This window comes from Pieris rapae, chromosome 24, assembly GCF_905147795.1.
Source record: "Pieris rapae chromosome 24, ilPieRapa1.1, whole genome shotgun sequence".
Taxonomy (NCBI): domain Eukaryota; kingdom Metazoa; phylum Arthropoda; class Insecta; order Lepidoptera; family Pieridae; genus Pieris; species Pieris rapae.
This window is the reverse complement of record NC_059532.1, coordinates 3,800,064-3,823,141: the sequence shown is the minus strand read 5'-3', so window position 1 is coordinate 3,823,141 and position 23,078 is coordinate 3,800,064. Positions and strand designations below refer to the sequence as shown.

Below are 23,078 nucleotides of genomic sequence, written 5' to 3'. Positions count from 1 at the left end.
GAACTTTTATAATATAATATAAAATAATGTTTATAAACAAAATAGATAAATAATAATATAATTTAAGAAATAAAATTACTTACTTTAATTAAGTAATATAAGAAGTAATTTTATAAGTATAAAATTACATATGCATAAGCGATATACACAAGATAACAAATAACAAAGATGTTACGATCGAAGTCTTAATGAATGTATAATGTATTAAATAAGTATTTCTATTGTTTAAAATAAATCATAGACAATTAATAAGGAATATTTAATTACAGACGAGCGGATAAGCGGTTAAAATGGCGGATACAGACACCGAGACGCTGCCAAACGGCAACGCTACTCTTTCAGCAGAAGAAGAAGAGAGATTAAAGCAGAGACCAGCTGATATTGACGCTGTAAGTATTAGAATATATAACAATATATAAGATAATTCATAAATACTTCATAGTGATGTCTATTGTAATAGCAATATTCAGTACAATATAGCTCTTATTTATTTATTTAATAGTAATCTTAAAGCTAACACAAACCCAGAAAAAGAAAAAGCATTGTTGGGTGCCTTTCTCAAACCTGTAGGTACACTAACTAGCTACGTACGTAATTCGCTGTTTCGCTGATTTTTTCTCTCTATATTTTAAGTACCAACATTCTTTGTAATTTTATTTTGTAATTATCTTATCTTGTTTATGTTTTTAATTGAATTTTTTTTAATTCCTATTTTTAGCAAAACTTATGTTTACATATATTGTCTTACATATTAGAATGAAGATTTTATAAAATTATTCGTATTATGTATGATGTTGTAGACTTAATAAATAAATAAACCCATATTATAATTAAGCAAAACACTTTGATAGTATACAAAGCCAATGCAGTTTACATTTAAAACAAAATATACGTAATATAAGTGTATTAATAGACAAAAAAACTGTAATTAAACATTAAACAAACAACCTGATATTTTAAAGAAAAAACTAAATTACTGAAACTCAAAATATCTTTATTCATATAGGTAAACAAGTACACTTATGAACGTCAAAACAAAAAGTTAATTGTAAATTTACATTTACTACCAGTTTGCAAGTCAAGGGCGTAGCGCGGGCAAGAAGAACTGGCACGAACTTTGCGTTTCTTAAAATTTTCTCACAGCCTCTTTGGTAAGGTGGATAATGTCAACATATACATAATTTCTGTTATAGTTAGCTAAAACCCGAAACAGTGGTGAGTCCACAATTGACGGTTCATGGATTGGTCAATTTATTTTAATATATATAAATCTCCTGTCACGATGTTTGTCAAGATACGTCTATTGAAAGAAAGTTGTCTTGTTGGAGTTTTCTGGAAATCGAAGGTCACGATGATTGACTCGTCGAGAACAATAAAACATTCATTTTTCTTGTTCTTACTTCTAAGTATTGGATTTCAGGATGTTCGCGAAATGGAGCGCCGGAAGCGAGTCGAAGCCCTTATGTCTTCGAGGCTGTTCCGGGAAGAACTGGAACGGGTCTTGGACCAGCAGATGCATGAGGGTAACGATGCGCCATTGCTGCAACGCATCAGGGAGATGGTTGGAGGCAGGCTGCATACGGGGAGTTTGAGGGTGAGTGAATTTAGAAAAATGTAAAAAAACCTTGGCCTTGTAGTGGACTGTGACCGTTTAAGTCTGGGACTCAGATTTCTGTGTCTGTTTTGTAATACTTAATTTGTTTTAATAGGCAAGCAAGGGTTTAGTTTACTCTACCTGAATTGATGTTTTGCGTTTAGGAATAGATTTGGAATGTGGTTTTGTTATGATGTTTTCCTTCGAGCAGATATTTTTATAGACAAAATACACTGGTGCACAGTCTACGGATGTCCAGCCATGCTCTTCTAAAACTTATTTTTTTAATGTTATTTTTAAGTTCGACGAGAAACAAGATAATATGACATTTAATTTTACACACAAACATATATAGCTAAGCTAAGATAGCTTAGCAGTATGATAGCAAAAAAACTAATAATAACTAAAATTCAAACTAAATTAATTACATGACAATATTATAAATTTTAATGTAACTTGGACTGTTGTCATAGATGGAATATGGATGAATATTGACAAATCCTGTATGCAGGAAAAAATGATAACGAAATTAATGTATAGAAACATAAAAATTTATAGAGTTTTTATGCGACCTTTCTCTTAATTCCAGGGCCCGAGTTGTGTGCTTCCCATCAATGATATTCGTGGTATCGAAGGCGTGGGTTACGAGAAGGGAGAGAAGATACTGCGTTGCAAGCTGGCTGCTGTCTACCGCCTTGTTGATTTGTTTGGATGGACGCAGAGTGAGTGATTTTACATGAACCCCAAAAAGTCTTTCCTATTTTTGTTTAACGGGGTCGTAAAGTTATTACGTAAAATTTACTGTTGATGCAATTTAACACCCCCCTTTTCTTTTTCTGTTGTCCGCAAAAGAGCTGTCAAAAATAAGAGTTTATAAACGTATTAATATTTTGTAGGAATCCTCGAAAATGCGTAGACAATTTGTGGGTAATATGTAAAAAAATAAAATAATTACAGTTGACGTAATCATCAAAAAAGAAACTCAACCCCCCCCCCCCCCCCCTTGTGCTTACGTAATACTTGCTACGGCCCCAAAAAATTGTGATAAATGGGACTATTTATTGTATATATATATATATCATCCAAATTTCAGCTGGTTTCACGGGCCAAATAACAGCTCGGCTGAATACGGCGGTAGAACAAGTGCTGACCACGCCCCGCGGTCTCCTACCGCATGAGGTGACCGCATCATCTCTGGTCAAAGTGGATATGCAGGGGACTGTAGTTGACCAGGGGACAACCAATTTCCCTGTAAATGTTGAAGGTGAGTTACCATTATATATGTATATTTAAAATCAAAAATACGATTCGGTATTTTCTATGAGGGGTTTTATAAGTATTTGGTGGCTTTTCGATAGAAAATTTTATCATCAGTAGCAATTATAACTCGTATTTGGTATGGAAACTGGAGATTTTTAAATTGATTTAATTTATTTAGTTAAATATAAGTAAGATTTATCGTTTGTACAATTAACTAGTTGTAAAACTATTACTTTGCAAAAACTAAACTAAACTGTGAATGTGTTTCAAAAACAAATTCATTAGTTTTTGCGTAGTAAAGAAAAATTGTAGACATGCAAGCAATTTTAATTTTGTTAAATTAAATTTCATTAAATTTTGTTAAATTAAATTTCATTAAATTTTGTTAAACTAAATTTCATTAAATTTCGTTAAATTAAATTTCATTAAATTTTGTTAAACTAAATTTCAGGTTTCTCCCTCCATGCAAGCGTGCATGCAGCTCGTCCGGATATCCGGTGCGTGCTTCACTTGCGTTCGCCGTCCGCTCTCGCTATATCTTCCACCAAGCGAGGTCTTCTCGCTCTCTGCTCGGAGGCTGCCACGCTTGGCGTCCTGGCCTACCATCGAGTGCCATTGGGTAAGATGAATTCACAATTTGTTGTGTGTGTGTTAAATAGTTATTATCGAAGAATGCTATTGGCAGTGTTTCGGCTTGTTAATTTGATTGTTAAGGTGGGTAATACTTATATATGTTTGATACATGTGTGTGTGTGTGTGGGAGACAGGGGAAGAGAGGGAGAGAGGAATTGGGGCATCAGAATTTTAGAAAAGCTAAGGTGGGGCATAGTATAAAAAACATTGGAAATCTCTGGTATATAGGGTATATTTTGTGCATGAAGCCGGGTTATTTTCTAATATAGTTAATTTGTATAGTTAGAATAATCATCAACATCAATCAACCACAAAATAATAATGATAATTAAGTTACGGTTACTTGACAATCAATATTTTAATCAATGTTAGTAATCAAGTTGTTAGAGCAAGATAGCCTATTAATTGGAACATTAAAACTAGCAGATGAGCAAGCATAGAGGTATAGAAAACTTTTAGTTCTATTAACTTTATTATTTCAAGTTACAATTCTTATTAAATTCCTAGTAAATATATTATGTTACATCATTCATTTTGTGGAAAGCCTACTATCAGCTTTCCCTCCAAAGCAATTGCTGATTAAGGGAGCGTTTAAGTATTACGTGACGCAATTTTTGGAGATTCTTGACACACACACACACACACACAATAGATTAATAATAGATAATAGATTTCAATACCACCCAGTGATTCATTAAACCTAATAGTCGCCATTTATGTGATGTAAAGTATCGGAAACACGAAAATAATATTAACAATAACGCATAATTCAATCCCCGACCCGCATTAAAAGGTTTTACCCCAAACCCCCCCACTCAAAATTTGTTACGTAATACTTGAGTGCTCCCTAATGACAAAATCCACACATTTTTGACATACAGGAGTTGATAGTTTGGGCTAAATCTCACCATATCAAAAACACATAATATGTAGAAATGTCAATTACCATATAGGACTACAAAATATTAGTTTTTTTTCAATTCCAGGTGTCCTTGATAACGAAGAGTGTGATAAACTTGTGAGAGCCCTCGGACCACACTCCAAGGTGCTGATGCTGAGTTGTGGAGGTGCCTTATGCTGTGGAGCAACCTTGGAAGAGGCGTTTTACCAAGCGAAGAACTTGAATACAGCATGTGAGGTCCAATTGCGTCTGGCGACACTGCCGTTGGACGAGTTGAATGTGTTTGATGAAGAGACAGCGAAGCAGGTGAGAGAGATTTTGATTTTCCCGCTTATCAATTTGACTTTTATTAATGTTTTTTTATTGGATATTTTAGTATTTAATTTATTATCTATCCAATCATGTAATTTTAATTTTGTTTGTGTATATTCAGAAATTTCTCAAAAACCAATCAACTTTGTTGTTATTTGTAATTTACATATACTTTTAATTCGACTCCAGATTTGACAATTTTAGTGTTGCAACGTTATGAAAAGTAATAAATAGTGACGTTGCGAATATATTATATCTCTCTGTTTTATAGTAGTATATCTAAACAACTACTACTATAATAGAAACTAGTATATCAGGAAATTAAATATTTCTGAACGGATAATTTAGGTATGACAATTAATTTTAAAAACATTACTTTTTCAGTAACAGTGAAAAAGGTTTTTGTGGACGTTTTTTTCTTGGGGACAAGAAAACATCAACGTGTTTTTGTGATGTACTTGGCTGAGGATCCATTTTGATGGAAAACCAAAGCAAATAGATTCACTCAAAGTTGACAAAAAACTATTAACTATACTATAATAAAATACAAAAATATTAACTTTTCATACAATAAAGTGATTACCAATTAATAAATAATTATGTATTTATTTAAATAGAAATCAATAATTTAGTCTTTAATTGGCACACCAATATTAAATAAACATAAATCGCGATTGCTTATCAATTTTTATGTACATCACTACACTATTATATCATGTAGTACCAATTAATTTAAAAAAAAACTGTACTAATTACACATATATCAGACTTTTAGAACTGGATGCAAATCGGAGACTCGCTATATGTAATGTAATATACGCCCATGGCCACCCATTGCCAGAGATCGAGTGCGTTGCCGGCTTTAAAATGTTTTTAGTAATATATACAAAAACGTCTTACAGATCTACGATTCCACCCACAAACCACCAGCTGATGAGAAGAAATGGCGTGTTGGTGGAGAGGAATTCGAAGCTTTGATGCGTATGCTGGACAATGCTGGCTTCCGTACAGGATACATCTATAGACATCCACTTGTTAAGGTAATTAACTTTTGTAGAAAGGGAATACCTAAAGTTATTATTATTATTAGGTACTATAACTAGACAGGTTTTTTCATTTATGTATATATTTATTCAAGTGTTACGTAACGAATTTTAGGGGGGGGGGGTAATAACCACTGAGTAGTAACGAAAAACGTTACGTCGCGTAACATGGGGGGGGGGGGTGACGTAATACTTGTACGCTCCCTAATTCAAAGTTCATTCACTGTATAATGCTTTCTATCTCATTTTCTCTCAGGTTCAATCTTATGAATTTATGTGTCTGTCTCTCTTTACTGTCGCCTTTTCCGATGCAACCTTGTTTGAAATCCAAAGTAATTAAAAAAAATTCTTCATTTATAATTACAATCCAAGCTTAGCTTTCAATGTATGTTTGATAAAATATAAACTTTTATATTTTTGTGGGCCATATCAGTATATACTATTTCATACCTTTATACCTAAAAGATGATATTAGGGATTATTCTAGATTAATAAATGGATTACAATTCATATAAAGAAATCAAAACTTACTCTTGTCTTTTCTATTTCTTCTTATCTTTCCGTAAGATGCCAACGTTTTAATCTCCTTTTTATATCAATCTTCTGTCATATCTGTAGCTCATTTCTCGTTTCTCTTGTTAATTGTTATTTATATATATATTTTTTTAATCTATTTTTTCTTAATGAGTTGTTATTTCTTTTAGAACGACGTCCCCAAACCGAAGAACGACGTAGAAGTACCACCGGCTGTCTCATCTCTGGGATATCTTCTAGAAGAGGAAGAGTTGTACAAGCAAGGGTAAATGGTTTTTCCAAGTATTTGTATTACTATAATATGTGCTTTTTAGATTATATTTTTAAATAGAATTTGTACCCACAACAGGTTCGTTTTCTCATTATCTTTTCTAAATAAAATAAAAGGCCTCCGGAAAAAAAATACTACGTAAACTGTCAGACATACGTACGCAAAGACGTATACGTATTTATCTCAGATGGACGTAGTTAAAAGTTGTTTAGATTTTTTTATGTTTCTTCAGATATAAATTAAATTAGTACTGTTATATATTAGGGCTTTTGACCCTAATATTTTACCCACTATTATATCTGTATAGTTATTGATGTCGGTGCCAGACATGTGTGTATAACGACTTTAATTGTAATTCTCTTTACATAATACAATGCTAAAAACATTAGAAAACACAAGAGTTGTCATAGTCGATGAATTACTTGATTAGTATGACTTCTGAATTTTCATAAGAATTTTGATATTTCTTCTCTATATTTTTTTTTTTTTTTCTCTTTATTTTACAAAGGAATATAGTATATCACAATATGTTACATTAGAAAACCGCTGTTTGTATTAATGTAACCATAGCAGTCTTGTTTGGGAGAGTGACAAATGCATGTAAAAGTAGTTTACAAATTTGTATCTAATTAAGGTATGTATGTGTGTAATGTAAGACAGGAAATATATTGTGTGCACCATGAAGAAATTTTATCATAAATTGTCGATCATTCCAGGATATGGAAGAAGGGCGGCAAGACAGGTGAACGAACCCGCTGGCTGAACTCGCCGAACGTCTACCAGAAGGTGGAAGTACTGGAGACAGGAACCACTGATCCCAAGAAGATCACCAAGGTAGAATATTTGAGGGTTGAGGCCGAGTAAAAGACACAATTTTTGACATTTCAGTAAAAAAAAAATAGACTCGCTTTTTGAAACTCAGAAAAATAGACAAAAGTAGATTCCACTATTTAAATTTATAGATATTCACAATTAAAAAGTAAAAAATCTCGATTTAAATTCAGATTGACAAATTTTAGGTGTCGATTTTTCAAGTTCATGTTGCATTTGTTAACTTTATTACTTGGGGGAAATTTTATAACAAAAAGTGCATTGGTGAATTTGGGCTAGGAAATGGATTTCATGTAGAAAAGCCTATTAGCGTAAAAGCCTTTTATATTTCAACTTTTAATAAAATCTAGTAGATTTCAAGTAATATAAATTAGTTTTTTAGTAATTTCGATTAAAAAAATTATTAACAATATTAAATTCCCTTTAAATTTAATTCTCACCAAATTTGATTTGATCAATATTTAAAATGAAAAGAAATTTAATATTACGCGATTTTATTTTATCGAAATTGTATACAGTCGTAATTACTACGTTACCCAAAGATTATAAACACTAAAACGACGAAAAATTATACAAAAAGGATAGTAATATGAAAATACGCACAAATTGGCGTTCGTTGACAAGTTTTAAAAAATGTATTTTCAGTTTTCTTAAGGCTTAATCATGCAAATAATAGTTGATATAGCAACCCTGCAGACTGTTAAAAAAGGCTTTTATTAATCGCGTCTTTGTTAAATATAAATCATATACAAAAATGTTTTATTGTCTACATAAATCACGTATCTAGTACGTATGAAACGAACGCGTATACGTACGACACGAACATATGTACGTACGATATTTAATATTTTATTTTTAATATTACATATTGTAGTGGCATTTATGTATGCGTTTTGTTGCACAGTATACCTAATGTGATTAAAATTATTACTTTTTTCATAACAATTCAACAAAATCGTGGGATTTTCCATATAAAATGAAATAACAATGAAAAAGTCTTTGTTTAGAAAATCAATTTATCGTAAATAATTTCTTTATAATGGCAAATTTTTTAACTTTGTCAGTTTGTCTGTTCATTAATTAATTTATTGTCAGTCAGATAAAAGCATATATTTACTGTGCAACAATCGCATTAGTTATAGTAATTTGTATTTACTCGGTTGTATATTTAATTGAAATTATGATTGTTATTTAATGTAGCAACGAAAAAAATAAATATATTAGTTTTAAGAATATTGGGGCCCCATTTAGTATATTGGATACATTATTTATTTTACGATTAATTAAATTTATATATTTCTTGTGTTTTGCATTTAGCACAGCGTACACAGTTTTGCCATATACGATACTTTTTTAACATCTCGATCATTCAGTTTACTACGTGTGCTTGCGAGATATACTACTGTAGTGTAGTTTAGTTACTGGTACCAAAAACTGTATCGTGTCAACTATTTCATTTGTACTAAGGGTAGTCTCAAAATATTTCATTTCATACGTCTAAAACGTACAAATATGTACGTATTCATTTAACAGTTTTACTTTAATGTAGTTGAAATGATGATTTACTTGGGTTTAATGATTTCTAGTAACCAACTAATACAGAAATGAAGTATGGTTTTTTAATAAATCTTTTTGTTTCGTGAGTATATTTGCTAGCATTCCCATTTTAATTTCAGGATCATTTTAGATCGTGCCCATTATTCTATATTATATTCTATATAATATATTATATTATATATTCTTGAAGCCTAAATAAAAAATAAAGTTGAATTAAATAATACGTTTGGGGTCCCATTCCTAATCTTTCAGTTGGTGTGTTGACACTATGGCATTCCTTATTGTATCACAAAATGGTCTTCGCACATTTATATCCATTTTTTTATACAAAACTATAATAAAAGCAAAGACTTTTATCAATATTGTTATTGCGTTGATTCGTGATTTTTATGATTATGAGATCTACCCTCGTTTTGTTTATAGCCAAATGTGGGTACATTGAAAATAAACATGTTTTTTTCACTTTTATCAAGATTGTTCTGTTATTACGTTGATTTCTCGTGATTTTTATGATTATGTGATTTACCCTCGTTTTGTGGGTACATTAAAAATAGACAAAAAAATTTTTTTAATGTGCGAAGATCATCCATTAATTTAAGCTCAAAAAAATCTTTTCAAGTCATAGGTTTAAGCGTAAAATTATATATTTTAGTGTTATAACGCCTTTGTGTGTTTTTTTGTTTTCGTATAAAATCTCTTAGATTTGTGTTGGTGAAATTATGATACAACCACATCTTTTGAAAAGCAAGCGCCGTGTCATCTAATCGGTTTGACAGCTGTCACTGTCCAAATTCGCACCTGCATGAATCTTATGATGCAATTTCCTGCATGTCAGATCCCCTTAGAAGTCATCGTACTTCTAGCTCACTTTCATACTTTTTGCTCTATGTTCATTCATTCATTCATTCATTCATTCATTCATTCGCTGTAGATCCTCTTCTTCTTCTTGGTTTTTTCTTAATTTTCTTATATGGTGATTACAACAACAGTAATTATGCAGAAATGCATTTTCGAGTATTTCAACAAAGAATAAATACGTTTATGTATTTTGAAAGCTTTGCTTACTTTTGTTGACAAGAGGAGGGGGGGGGGGGGGTACACACACACGCGTACTTGTCTTATAAGACTTGTGTTTGTAATACTAAGCCAATTATTATCTAGTTACCCACAACACAGTGACTCCCTAGTATTGGGACTAGCGTTAGATGAATTTTTCGCAACATATATGTCATGAATATAGTCGTTATTATGAAGAGAAGACTGTCATTCAGAAACGTCAGTGTCACCTGTCAATTGTCAATCAAGGTTTTGTGTGACAGAGATTTTATACGAAGATACGCTTAAAATTGTGCTTTTAAAAATAAATATAAATCTAAACAAAGTAACATCTATTTTTTCGCTCTCAAATGAAATGCTTTTGATATGTGTTTTTTTTGTGTCGTGTGACTAATTGAATAATATTTTGCAGTGGGTCGACGCTAACAACGAAGAGGTACTGTTTTAAATATTTTTAAACTATCATTCTTTGAGCGGACAGTTAAGTTTTTTTATGTCACTTTTTTATCGGGTATAAATAACCTTAATAATTGATGGAAAAATTCTACGACTAGGCGGTATAAAAAAAATTAATAAATATTTTTGTATAAATGTAAAAAAAAATGTTGGGTTTTGTTTTGAAAAAGGGAGAAAACGGATGCTTTAACAGAATTAAGAGTTTCTTTGAAATTTTGAAAGCGGTATCTTTATACCCGGTATTTCTTATTTGATATTCACTAAACGTGTTTTGTTTATTTTATTGATAAAATATCAATCATTGGGGTCATTCAAGTATATAAGTAAGCATTATAGGGGAGAGGGGTTTTTTTTATTTTTCTTATTTGGGGATTACGTTAACAGTAATTATTAAATTTTTACATAGACCCGTTTGCACTAAACTTTTAATTATTTTATTATATTTTATTATCTATTGGTTACCATGGTTACCATATTTACGTGTTTCTCGTAGTAAAGGTATATTATCATTATTAAGGCAAATGTCTCTTTCTGTCTAATGGTGTTCACGCTGTGATTGAAAGAGACAGCAACAGTTTTATAAGACTGATCTTGTTTTTATGTCGCGTAGGTGTATAGCATGATCTCAAAGGCAAGATTTGTGTATTAAAATACATCTTAGTAAATCATTTTAAATTTGTATTCCCAGAAAATAGAGGCTTTGAAGTTACTTATGATATGGTTTTCATACCAAAAATTCTTGCATATCGCGATCATGGCATAACCTGTAACAGTTGGAGGGAGTACTAACCCAATAATATATGATGTTCAGTGTAAACGGGTCAATATAAAACTGTGACACACTTGGCATTTAATCTGGCAAAAATCGCGTGCGCAGCCAAATCTTAGCGATCTATTAACAGTCGTAGTTACAAGATAACTCGTTGCAACTACGACTCGTAATTGGATATAAAAACTGGGCCTATGCATATATGTTTGTTAGGTTTTCTAAGCAGATTTAAATTGCCAAATTAGATGTCATTTGACATAGGAATATTGACATAAGAAATTTGACATAGGAAATTTGACAGTCAGCTCTCTTTCTCTCCTTTTGGTAACGGGCCTTCTGCGTTGCGTCTTGACATAACATTAGCATTTCATTAATACCCCTGGTTCCCGAATGAAATTTGTAAAAATTTTATTCAACATCGAGAATGTACAGTGTAGGAAAAGATTTGAATTGATTGAAATGTTGCCATCCCCTCCCCGCGTCCCCGCTGATGTTCTTTTGTTTTCGATTCTTTTGTTTTTTTTTTTTTTTGCATGGGGATTGTTATACTGTACATGCTCGATGTCGACCAGGTTTCTCGCTTTCCTCTCTCCTCGCTTACGGCAACATTTTAAATAATTTGAATCTTTTTCCTAAGTGGGTGCAAGATGGCTCTCCCGCGCACTCGAGTACGCCTGTCAAAATCGACACACTGCAATTTGTGCCTAAAAACACGAATCCCAAGGAGTTTAAGCAGCTGCAGCAGCAGGTATGTGGATATTTTTATTTGTAAATAAATATACGGAAAATTTACTAATATGCTTTGTCACAAAATCTCAACTGTATCTGCCCAGTTAAGTTATAATCAGAGAGTTAATTGAATCTCTAGACCAGTGGTTCTCAACCTTTTTTTCGTCACGGCACATATTTAATTTAATTTGATTTTAAAGTTTGGCGGCACACTAAGAAAAGGATTAAAATTATTTGCTTACATCTTAAAAAGTTATAAATAAAATTTTAAACATGTAAACTAATATAATATGCTTTAATATAATTTAACGTTAAACACAGGATTAATTCAAGCTTATTACTAAATTTAATAATAATAAATGTAAATTTAAGATTAATTTAATTTTTTTTCTTGACGTTCATAACAGTACATGTTTACCTAAATGAATAAAGATATTATGACTATGACTATCCAAGATTTGGCGGCACACTTGAAATTTGACGTCACACAAAAATGCCGCGGACCATTGGTTGAGAATCACTACTCTAGACAGTTCGTTAATGATCGATATTCAACCGAGTCGCTAAAGCTAGGTCAGACAAGTGAGCGAATGAAAATGATAAATTGCAGTAATTCTGCTTACGTAATACACGACCTCTTTGAAACTTGAGCTCTAATTAATAAAAAAGAAAAATCCTTGTAATACCAATTGCGTCCATTTTTTTTTATTACAAAATTACGTTACGTATTGTTTTGATTTATTTGAATATTATAAAAAATCATTTACTATATTCAATTCAATCAAAAGTCAAAAATGCTTCTAATTTTACATTTACTGCCAGTTCTCAAATCAAGGCCGTAGAACGGAAGAGAAGAACTGGCAATAAACTCTCCGCCACTCTTTTTAATCGCCAAGTTTTTTTTACACAACGTTTGTAAGGAGCTGCAACCATTACACCATGTTACATATAACATCATGTAATAAAGAATAATAAAATAAATAAAAAACAATGATTTGTCCTCTATCAGCAGGAGGCATGGTGAAATATTAGCGCGCACTTACATACTGTTGTTATTGCTTCGCATGGCTTTTGACAGGTTGTGACAGATTTTTTAATATTTTTCACACGTACAGATTAAAGAAAATCGACGCGCTGACAAGATCAGTGCAGGACCGCAGTCGCATATTTTAGAAGGTGTGACATGGGATGAAGCATCCAAGCTAGTTGGTGAAGATGCTGCTAACACACATACCGGAGATCACGTTGTGAGTGTCTATTTTGTGCTCTTTATAAGAGATACTTAAAGTGTCGGTTAGATTTATTTACACTTCGTTACATATACAGAAAAAAACATAAAAATTATAGGATGCAAAGAAGGCCTTTATCGCTTACAAGCGATCTCTTACAGGCTACTATAGTAAGAAAAAATTATGTTTAAATAATCTTGTACGTAATATAAATGTTTATGTAGAAGAGTTTTGAATGATGCTATCGTATGGAGTCGGGTCTGTTCCACAACTTAATAGCGGAGTTCTTAAAGGAATTGCATAAGAAGGATGAGCGTTGGGATGAAATGCCCAAAAAGCATCTGTTAGAGGAGATATATTTTATTAGGATTAGGTAATCTCCAAAAAAATCTTGAAAACCATTTCTAACAATGTTTACCGGATTAATTAGGCAGTGTTGGCCTTCAGCGTCTACCATCCTTTAGGTGGTAGCCGAACCTTGGCTGTGCTTTTTAAAACTGATATTGTCTGTGTCCTATATTTAACGTTAGTACAGTGAGAGAAAACATCATGAGGAAACATCCAGAAATGGAGGTGTCAGGTACAAAGGGTCGGTCACCTACTTTCCGATTAAGAGAAATGATCACAAAGCAAATACCATCAAATGTAGGCCCCAAACTTAGGCGCCACAATTTTTTAAAGTAAAACTTATTTAAGCACATGAGGGTAAAAGTTTTACGAATGAAACGTCACGGAGATGTGCAGCGCTTTTGTCAAAAAGGGAGAGAGCGATTGAGAGTGAGTGAGACAGGGAGATCGAGGAAAAATACAAGCTATTGGTTTATGTATTCGTTTAGTAGTTACATATTAGAACTTTAGATGGCAATTCTTAGACGTCTTGTGCAGTGAACGTAGATTTTTTATTTATTTATATTATCATTAGAACATATACAGTGTGTAAACAGTCTGAATATAGATATACAAATAAATGAAGTGATCATATACTGGTACATGATCATCTATTGGATCTTTTAACTTAGTAATAATTAATTCACAAAGAAGTTTAACTTTTTTAGAAATCTACTAAACAATATATTAATTATCTTCAGGTGCTCATGGGCGCAGCATCGAAGGGTATAATTCAGCGGGGTTACCAACACAATGCAACTGTGTATAGCGCACCGTACGCCCGTAATCCATTCGATCATGTAACCGACACCGAAATTGATGAGTACCGACGCATTGTTGAACGCAAGCAGCGTAGCGAGTGTAAGTAATATTTTTTATTTAAATGTAAAACAAATTTAAAAATATTTTGCTAAATTAATTAATGTCACTGTCAGCGAATATAGGAACGTCCCAAATGATGTCGCAACCAACAGACAGATATGCCAACTCCTATAACTTCTAAATATAATTTGTAATCCCCCCCCTTTTTTAATATTCGAGATGGAAATGCATTTGCGCATCCCCTGCGATGTCAAATTATTATTAATAACTAGCAGACTCGGCTAAGTGTTACTAAGGTTTTTGTTATATTACATAGTAAACTATTCAAGGGAAACGGTAGGAGAACTTATGTGAAACGTTGGTAATTTTAACTCAGCGCCATCTGTTAGAATTGTATCAAATAGTAAACAAATAATTTGCAATAAAATAAAATTGCGACTATAATTTGAGATTTAAACTATCCTATCTCTCAAGTTGGATCAAAATGCACATGGTGTGCGAATTTTATTATAATCGGTTAAGTGGTTTAGGAGTCCATTGAGGACAAACATTGTGACACGAGATTTATATATATTAGGGGGCGTCCATAAATTACGTGAGGTGTTTTTTTTAATTTTCTGCAAAATATTTTTTTTTGTTTCAATCAGAAAAAAAATTGCGTGATATTTGCCGAGACCCCCCCTCTCTCCAACGTAAGATTAGATGAGATTTGACTCGACCCCCTCCCCCCCTTAAACACTTCACGTAATTTATGGACGCCCCCGTAAGATAATAATAATTATTATTAATAATTTACTAAAAGCTATTGTTATTCCGCGTTTTCTAACAAAAGTTTGGGTAAGATCGGGACTTTTTAATATTGCAGACGACACTGACTTATCTGAGTCGGAGGCGATAAGCGCCGCTCAAATCACTTCGCCGGCCAGCGCTCCCTCTGAGACTGAAGAAGAATCGCGAGATGGTAAGTCATTCATTCACTCACTCACTCACTTTAGCATGATGCTCAGAGCTGTTTGATTTTCAATATCGTTTAAATATCTTGTTTCTTTAACGCCCAAACCCAACCTATCTTAATCCATTTAGACCTTCTGATATAGACTTAATCCAATCAAAAAAAGTGTCCCAATAACGAATCGACCAATCCACGGATTGTAATAGCCATCTGTCGATAAAGCAATCTATGGTAGGTCGGATCGGTGTATGTGGATAGACCTTTGTATGCCAATATCCTATCTTAAGTTAACACCAGTTTTTAAAATAGTTAAAAAGCCATTTGATATGTTTTAAACATAGACATGTTTGTTTTAATATTATTTGTACGGTTTTATTAACTTTATTTGGTTTATATTGATTATCAAATATGAGTGTAAAGAGCGAAGAGATAGCATTCTATCCGTTGCCAAAAAATGGATTGTCTTCGTAGGATTTGGTTATTGGGATGCAGATAGGAGATGAGCTGTCGAAATCGATCTCCTATCTACATGATAGGAGATCGATCGACTGTCACCATCTGATTGTAGATTAAGAGAAGATATCAGATTGTTTTCAATCAGATCAGATCTTCTCATATTATGATTTCTCTTTTCAGAGCATCGTGTCCTCAGAATAGAGACAAAACAGGCTCCTGTGAGGAGCCAACCTGAAGTGGTACTGAGCGATGGTAAGTTTTTTCTTTAGCAGCTGTATGTAGGGAGACCTTTTTTTATGATTTTTTAAATTGTATAATAGCCAATAGTGGATTTTGAGTTTTTCATATACAAATTGAAATGAATTTCTCGTAATTGTTTTGACCCTTTCTATTATTTAATTTATAATTAACATTATCTGTGATAAATGATTTTAAATTCCATAAAACACAATAATGATTGATTCGTAACTAAGTTATGTTTGTAGTGAGGGTAGTTACTAAAAATTTATTTCAATGTTCCCAACGTTTTTTTTTCAAATCACTTATGCATTGGAATGATTTAGAATGTTTGCATGTTTGAATGTATATTTCCTTGTAGTTGATACAACCGATTTCTTGGCTGCCGAACGCGACCACGCCGATAGGACTAGAGGTCAGTTTTTATTGTTTACATTACGAACTACCCACATTTTCTAAAAAAAATTCAAAAAAATTAAATTGGTTTCGGGCAGATATCAGTTTCATAGATACTTTCTTTATTACTTTTGGCTCAGATATGCCGAGGTTTTTTGAGTGCAGAATCTAGGGTTAATGATGTGCACATGTGGAACCAGTTTCCAACCTTTGGCCAGAGTTGTTTTGAGAATTAAAGAGAATTAGTGGTTCTAAAATAAACATTGACCCGAAACTGAAGTATTTCCGACCCACTTCGACTTTGGGTCCTTCAAGAAAAGAGCGTGCGAATTCATGAAAGACCGGCAACGCACTTGGGAGCCTTCTGGCATTTAACATTAGATGTGCTTCCTGCCCGTTTGCCTTCTATTACATAAAAAACCCGAAACGCATGCCTTAAGATTATTAACAGCATGTTTTTGAGTTATTTCTTTCTGTGACAGGAATTTTGCGTACAGTGTTTTAATAGTTGATATTTATAAGAAACTTTTATAAAAGGCCGGCAACGCATAGGCCAAACTGTATTATGGGTCGCGGACAGGACTTAAATTATAAATATATGATCGCAATCGTAAGATTCCTTCTTCCTCTTGGTTTGGATATTGAAAGTGTAATTTTAACAAAGATCCGAACCTGCTGTCTGACGACGAGGTCTTCTTGGATTCCTCTTCCATCCCATCTGGTGTTACTTCCCCAAGTATCCCAGAAACGTCGATTATTCCCCAACACGTCATTGTTCGTACACAGTACGCTGCCGTTCAGCAGACTGTGAAAGGTAGGAGGGAGATGGGTATATTTGTTTGTATGGGGACGATAATGTGAGTAAAAGAGATGTATAGCGGGATCTGTGCAAAAGGGCGAGCATAATTTATGTGTGTGTATGCTGATATGAACAACTGATATAGCGTATTTCGTTTGTGTGAAAGAGACGATTCTACATTGAAAAAGGGTATTTTTTCTTTGGGTACCTAGATGCAGGAACTTATCACTGAAAAGATTTAAACTTAATATATATAAATCTCGTGTCACAATGTTTGTCCTCAATGGACTCCTAAATCACTTAACCGATTATAATAAAATTCGCATACCATGTGCAGTTCGATCCAACTTGAGAGATAGGATAGTATAAATCTCAAATTATAGTCGCAATTTAATTTTATTACAAATTATTTTATTATTATTTAATACAATTCTAAGAGATGGCGCTGTGTTAAAACTACCAACGTTTCACATAAGTTCTCCTACCGTTTCCCTTGAATAGTTTACTACTATGTAATATAACAAAAACCTTAGCCACAGCAACGCTTGGCCGAGTCTGCTAGTTGTTTTATAATTTTAAATTAATTTGTTTTGAAAATGGCATCGTATCAGTATTATAAAAAACATCATAATTTCAGTATGAATGGTGATAAATTTATTTTAATGTGACGTCTTCGTTGTTGTAACGTCTACTCATTCGTTGTTTTTGTGTTTTTTCCGTGTAGAGATTTTTTGATGAAAAATGTTTGTGATTGCGTATTAAATTCAGAATTAATCCAAAGGTTATATAGTTTTATACTAATCGTATGGTATATCATACAAATTTTGTGTTTTGGCTAATATGACGAGTGTTCGCCATTGGACCAGATAGATAGATAACGAGATAGATTGCGAAAGATACTTGTGGGGGCTACGGCCCATATAGGACAGTTCAGCCATTGATGATTGACTTCACCTCATATAATCAATTTTCCTGTTTTAATTGAAGTAATTGGTCTCTTTCCGTTCAATTATGTGTACGCTGTAAAAGAGGCGATATTGCTTAAGTTAAAATAGTATCTGTGTATGTTTTATTTTGTGTTCATAACATTCCTATGGCATTTATTTGTATATCCTGGTATGCACGCTTGGGCATTGCTTGATAACAAACCTTTCGCTACAGGTACAAAGCTATCACCGCACGGCGCTCACGAACGCACTCTTCACAGCTTTCCCCGAAGCCCTAATTTTATTCATATTGTACAAAAATACGAAGGACCAAAATGTAAACTAAACCTTAACCAAAAATTGACAGCTGCTGATACTGTAGCCGTGTATAAAGACAATGTCAGTTGTTCTAGTACATTTTCGTTACAATCCCTAGATTCAATTCCTAAATATCATATGCGTACTAGGTCTTTGCCCAGAAAACTGAAAAATGAATTCACATCTGTTTACAGAACTAGGTCCCATGGTGCTTTCGTTAATTCGTACATAAATAATCCTCAACCCGAACACTTCCATGTGCCAAAATGTCACAGCTGCGGCTCCATCAATAATACATATGCATGGGAAATGCGCAAAATTGACCCCAGATATAAACAATACGGGTCCTTATATTGTTCTATTGATAACTTAGCAAACAGCGTCGAAGAACTTAAGTTCGACTCAAAACCAAAGATTACTAAAACATTTGATGAGGTACCAACACTTGATTTGAAATGTGATGAGGAGTTCGTTGAGAGTCAAGAGTTTAGTGAAGATAACTATTTTGATGATGTCACCAACTGCTTATCTCAAAATCATATAGATCAAGTTCAACGAACTGAGGACGCAAAAAGTGAGGGTATATTCAGAGCCGAATATGTGACAGTTCAAACACAGACTGACTTCAGTTATAACACACTTGACTCCGAAGGTGAGTACCACAGCTTCACAGAGGATATGTTAGAAGATATTGATGCTATTGTGTATGAAAGTCCGGTTAAAAATCTCGTCGACAAAGATATAAGAGATTATTCAGTACCAATTAACTTCTACTGCGAAGAATTTGGAAAAAAAGATAGCCCAAGAGCTTCTCCGTTAAAGAGGAAAGAAGCTCCTAAAAGTAAAATATTAGAACCTATTTTGGAGGAATCCAAAAGTTATGAAGAATCAACCAGTGACAGCAATAAAACACAACATTCTGAAACAGATTTAACCGACCCAAAGGTTTTACCAAAAAACGAAGAATTAGATACACATCCTTTTTTTGATGATTTCAAACGACCTAAAGAACCTCCTAAACGAGACTCCTTACTACAAAATGATGCCAGATCCAGTTGTGGACTGAGTACGTTATCAACTATTAATAGTTTCGATTCTACGGCTGAATTTGAAAAATTGGAAGCAGTCACAGAACTGTTAGATATAATCTTGGGTAAAATAAATTTTGATATTGATCGTAATGAAAATCTATTTCCGAAAAGCATTCAAGATACAAACAATGAGCCGAATGAATTATTCTCTATCAAGGATATTATTAGTGATATCGAAAGAAATGATTATACACCTGTTGATATTTCCGACTCTTTCATGACTGATTCGTTAAAAGTTGCTGAATCAATTTTGTATTACATTTTTAATAGAGCTGTCTGTTCCAGTCATAGCCGTAAATCAAAACAGATAACTAAATCAGTTATAACAATTGTTGATGTTGAAGATATTATGCTAACAACATCGCGGGAGTGGATGGGGATTTTTCATGATTTCACTTTTAATGAAATTAGAGATGTGATTGAAGATAAACGTGATACTAACGAAGGCATGAAACAATTCGACAATAAGTCTGATGACGTACAAATAGTACTTAATATAAGCTACGATGTACCTCTGTATTTAGACAACATAGGCTCAAATACATCTGACAGCAATGAAGATTTACCCTTTTATGGAAATGATAGTGACGTTCCTGACTGTCCACCAGACGCCACACCCAAAAGTGAAAATAATAAAAACTCTGATAACGATGAATTCAATTTTAATCATAATTTCGATGAATCATCAGATACAATATTTTTTAGAGATTTGCTAGAAAAACCAATAATAACCAATTCACATCTTAAAGATGATGTGAATGAAACGTTTGTTATTCAGGATCAAATGAATGAAGCGTTTGTGGATTCGCGATTCAGTCATTCATCAACTCCACAGAGAGTGGTGTTCGAATGTCCCGAATCGCCAATAAATGCGAGTCGGTATGAAAGAGACGATTCCATACTTTCTCCGTTCTTAAAGAAGACTCAAGTGCTTTCAATGTCCCAGACAGAGCACCGAGGCGGCATTAAATATTGGGTGTCCTTCTCCGATGATATAGAAACGGAAAAGGATGGTAGGTCATTAAAAAAGTTCAACGACGATTCGATACCCAGCTATTACGTCATCGATTTTGAAGACAAAGATAATGGGAAAGTTCTAGATGGGAATGATTTCTCCAACGAGACATTTTCTAAATATGACAGCTGTGAGTGTGAGTCGGAGAAAATCGAAGGAAAATTGATTTACGATTTGCGAGAAAAACGCCGAATGACAAGAAGTTGGCCTCCGTCCGATGAATCGTTGTTTTATAGAATTCTAACCAATTTCAGAATGTCGCAGAGTTTTGAATTGAGCGATCTTAATTACACTAAATTTGAAAATAGTTTGTGATAAGACAAACAGAATTTATAAATAATTATTACTGATTAATTAATTAGTAATATTTTACATATTTGATTATCCCCATATGATATAAGATATTATAACAAATATGTTAGAATTAGGGCCCGGTTTGCAGCCATATTTATTCTTATTTTTTAATTGTTTTATTTTGTGGCTAATTTTTTAACTTAATTTACAAAGACATTCCCTGCGAAACAACATTTTTTTTAAAATAAAATAATATAGATGCACGAATACTTATAGTACGAAGAACTGGCATTGTCCTAATTTTTAACGCTTTAACGCAAGTGAAGTTATAATTTAAATATTGGTCTTTGTGATTCATTGCACTGTGTATATTGTGTGTCATTTTATGTTTATGTCAAACAAATTATTCAAACAAACAAAACATACTTGTTACTAAAAAAACGTTTTTTTAAGTAGTATTATTGTTTTAATAATTTGTTTGATATTTTATATTGATGGATTTTAACATAGTCCTTTACCAGAGATTTTATTAACAGCATGGACGTTTTTACAAACGAGTTTTGTTTGTCATCGATCGATCATCTATGTTAAATTCCATCCGTTTAAGATTTGTTTGCGAACTGTGAATGTTGCTAATAAACTTTGCATGCATTTTTATTTAATTTTTATTTTAAGGGAATTGGTTATTAACAAAAGGTAAGGAAAAACTAACAATTTTTAATTTCGTATTCGGGGTAAGATTCAGAGAAGGACGTTTCGTTTTTATTTATTTGAAATAATTATACAGAAAACGATTGTAATATGCTTTGTCAAAAAATCAGTAAGGATAATCAGCTCTGTACCACGACTTTTAATTCGATTCCACATTTGACATAAGCTACTGTCATTTTGTAAAATAATGATACCACATATATAAGTGTAATATGTACACAAAAATTGATAAGCAATCGCGATTTATGTTTATTTAATATTGGTGTGCCAATTAAAGACTAAATTATTGATTTTTATCTAAATATATACATAATTATTAACAATAATTATTTATTAATTAGTAATCGCTGCTTTATTTTATAAAAAGTTAATATTTCTGTTGTTTATTACTGAAAAAGTAATGAACTTAATAAAATTAATCGGCATAAATTAAGTTCAAAAATATTTAATTTCCTGATATACTTAGTTTCTATTAAAGTTTAGTTGTTCAGATATTACTACTATAAACCAGAGGAATCGATCCGGAAGTGGAATATTTCCGTATCGAATAATTCCACAACGTCACTATTTATTACTTTTCATAAAGTTGCAACACTGAAATTGTCAAATCTGGAATCGAATTAAAAGTTTTAGTATAAGGATCTGATTGACAGCCCTACATATGTCATATTTGTACCAGATTTTTCAGTATGTCAGAGTCATCACAATTAGTCTTGGCCCTGAATCTTATCCTAAACCCTTGCAATTCCTTATAGCTTACTTAAGCCATTATAGCAGGGATGTTATGGAGAAACAATCGGATATCCGAAATAAATATATCCGTAACCGTTTCACAACTTTCGGATAGTTTCGGATAAGGAGTGGAGTCTAAAATCTAGATAAAACTACATGTTTTGACAGGTTTTAGTTAATGGTTTCATACCCACAAAAAGAATTGAAAACAATATACTATAATTATATATATTATAAGTTATGTGCAATGTATAATGTTTTTGCAAATTTAATAAATTTAAAGCTCTTTTTTTTATAGATATAACTGAGGTTTATAATAATAACTTGCTATATGACCGATTATAATACCAACTGCTAACCTAGACTTAGATAAAACCTATATGTAAAACTAAATTATTACATACTACTTGTGTTTATATTTTACTTCTATGTAATAAACTTAACCGAAACTATCCCAAACTAACGAATAATAATCCGAAATAATTACATATCCGTAACATCTCTATTTTATAAGATCAAAGAATCCAAACTGAAATGCTTTGAGAGCCTGATTATTAATTAAATTTTAATTTGTGCATTAACTTGGCTAATTAAATGCATGTGTACGGTTACTTCATCATTATTTTTAACAAAACTTACCCGCGTGAACACAAATTTATTTAGTTGACGTTTCGAGTGATTTTCAGATTAAGATTTTATACAATTTTATTTCGTATGTTTTATTACTCTTATTTGAGAGGGATTCGAATCTAGGATCAAGTATTTAG

At 32.5% G+C, this 23,078-nt stretch overlaps 1 protein-coding gene across 5 annotated transcripts in view; it reads left to right on the top strand.

Annotated features, from left to right (window-relative positions):
* Positions 1-23,078, top strand: part of LOC110996191 (protein hu-li tai shao) — a 65,621-nt gene that overhangs the window by 39,702 nt on the left and 2,841 nt on the right. Inside the window, exons 3-19 of one of the 5 annotated variants that reach the window (XM_045633707.1) lie at positions 270-389; positions 1,421-1,594; positions 2,184-2,316; positions 2,688-2,858; positions 3,306-3,473; positions 4,474-4,694; positions 5,603-5,740; positions 6,448-6,542; positions 7,265-7,382; positions 10,405-10,428; positions 11,855-11,965; positions 13,062-13,193; positions 14,264-14,423; positions 15,250-15,345; positions 15,973-16,044; positions 16,391-16,444; positions 17,090-17,239. In XM_045633707.1, coding sequence (XP_045489663.1) covers positions 291-389; positions 1,421-1,594; positions 2,184-2,316; positions 2,688-2,858; positions 3,306-3,473; positions 4,474-4,694; positions 5,603-5,740; positions 6,448-6,542; positions 7,265-7,382; positions 10,405-10,428; positions 11,855-11,965; positions 13,062-13,193; positions 14,264-14,423; positions 15,250-15,345; positions 15,973-16,044; positions 16,391-16,444; positions 17,090-17,239 — 2,116 coding nt within the window. In that variant the 5' untranslated portion in view covers positions 270-290. The remainder of the gene's footprint in view (positions 1-269; positions 390-1,420; positions 1,595-2,183; positions 2,317-2,687; positions 2,859-3,305; positions 3,474-4,473; positions 4,695-5,602; positions 5,741-6,447; positions 6,543-7,264; positions 7,383-10,404; positions 10,429-11,854; positions 11,966-13,061; positions 13,194-14,263; positions 14,424-15,249; positions 15,346-15,972; positions 16,045-16,390; positions 16,445-17,089; positions 17,240-23,078) is intronic. The other 4 variants (XM_022263758.2, XM_045633708.1, XM_045633709.1 and 1 more) reach the window with 4 other exon arrangements.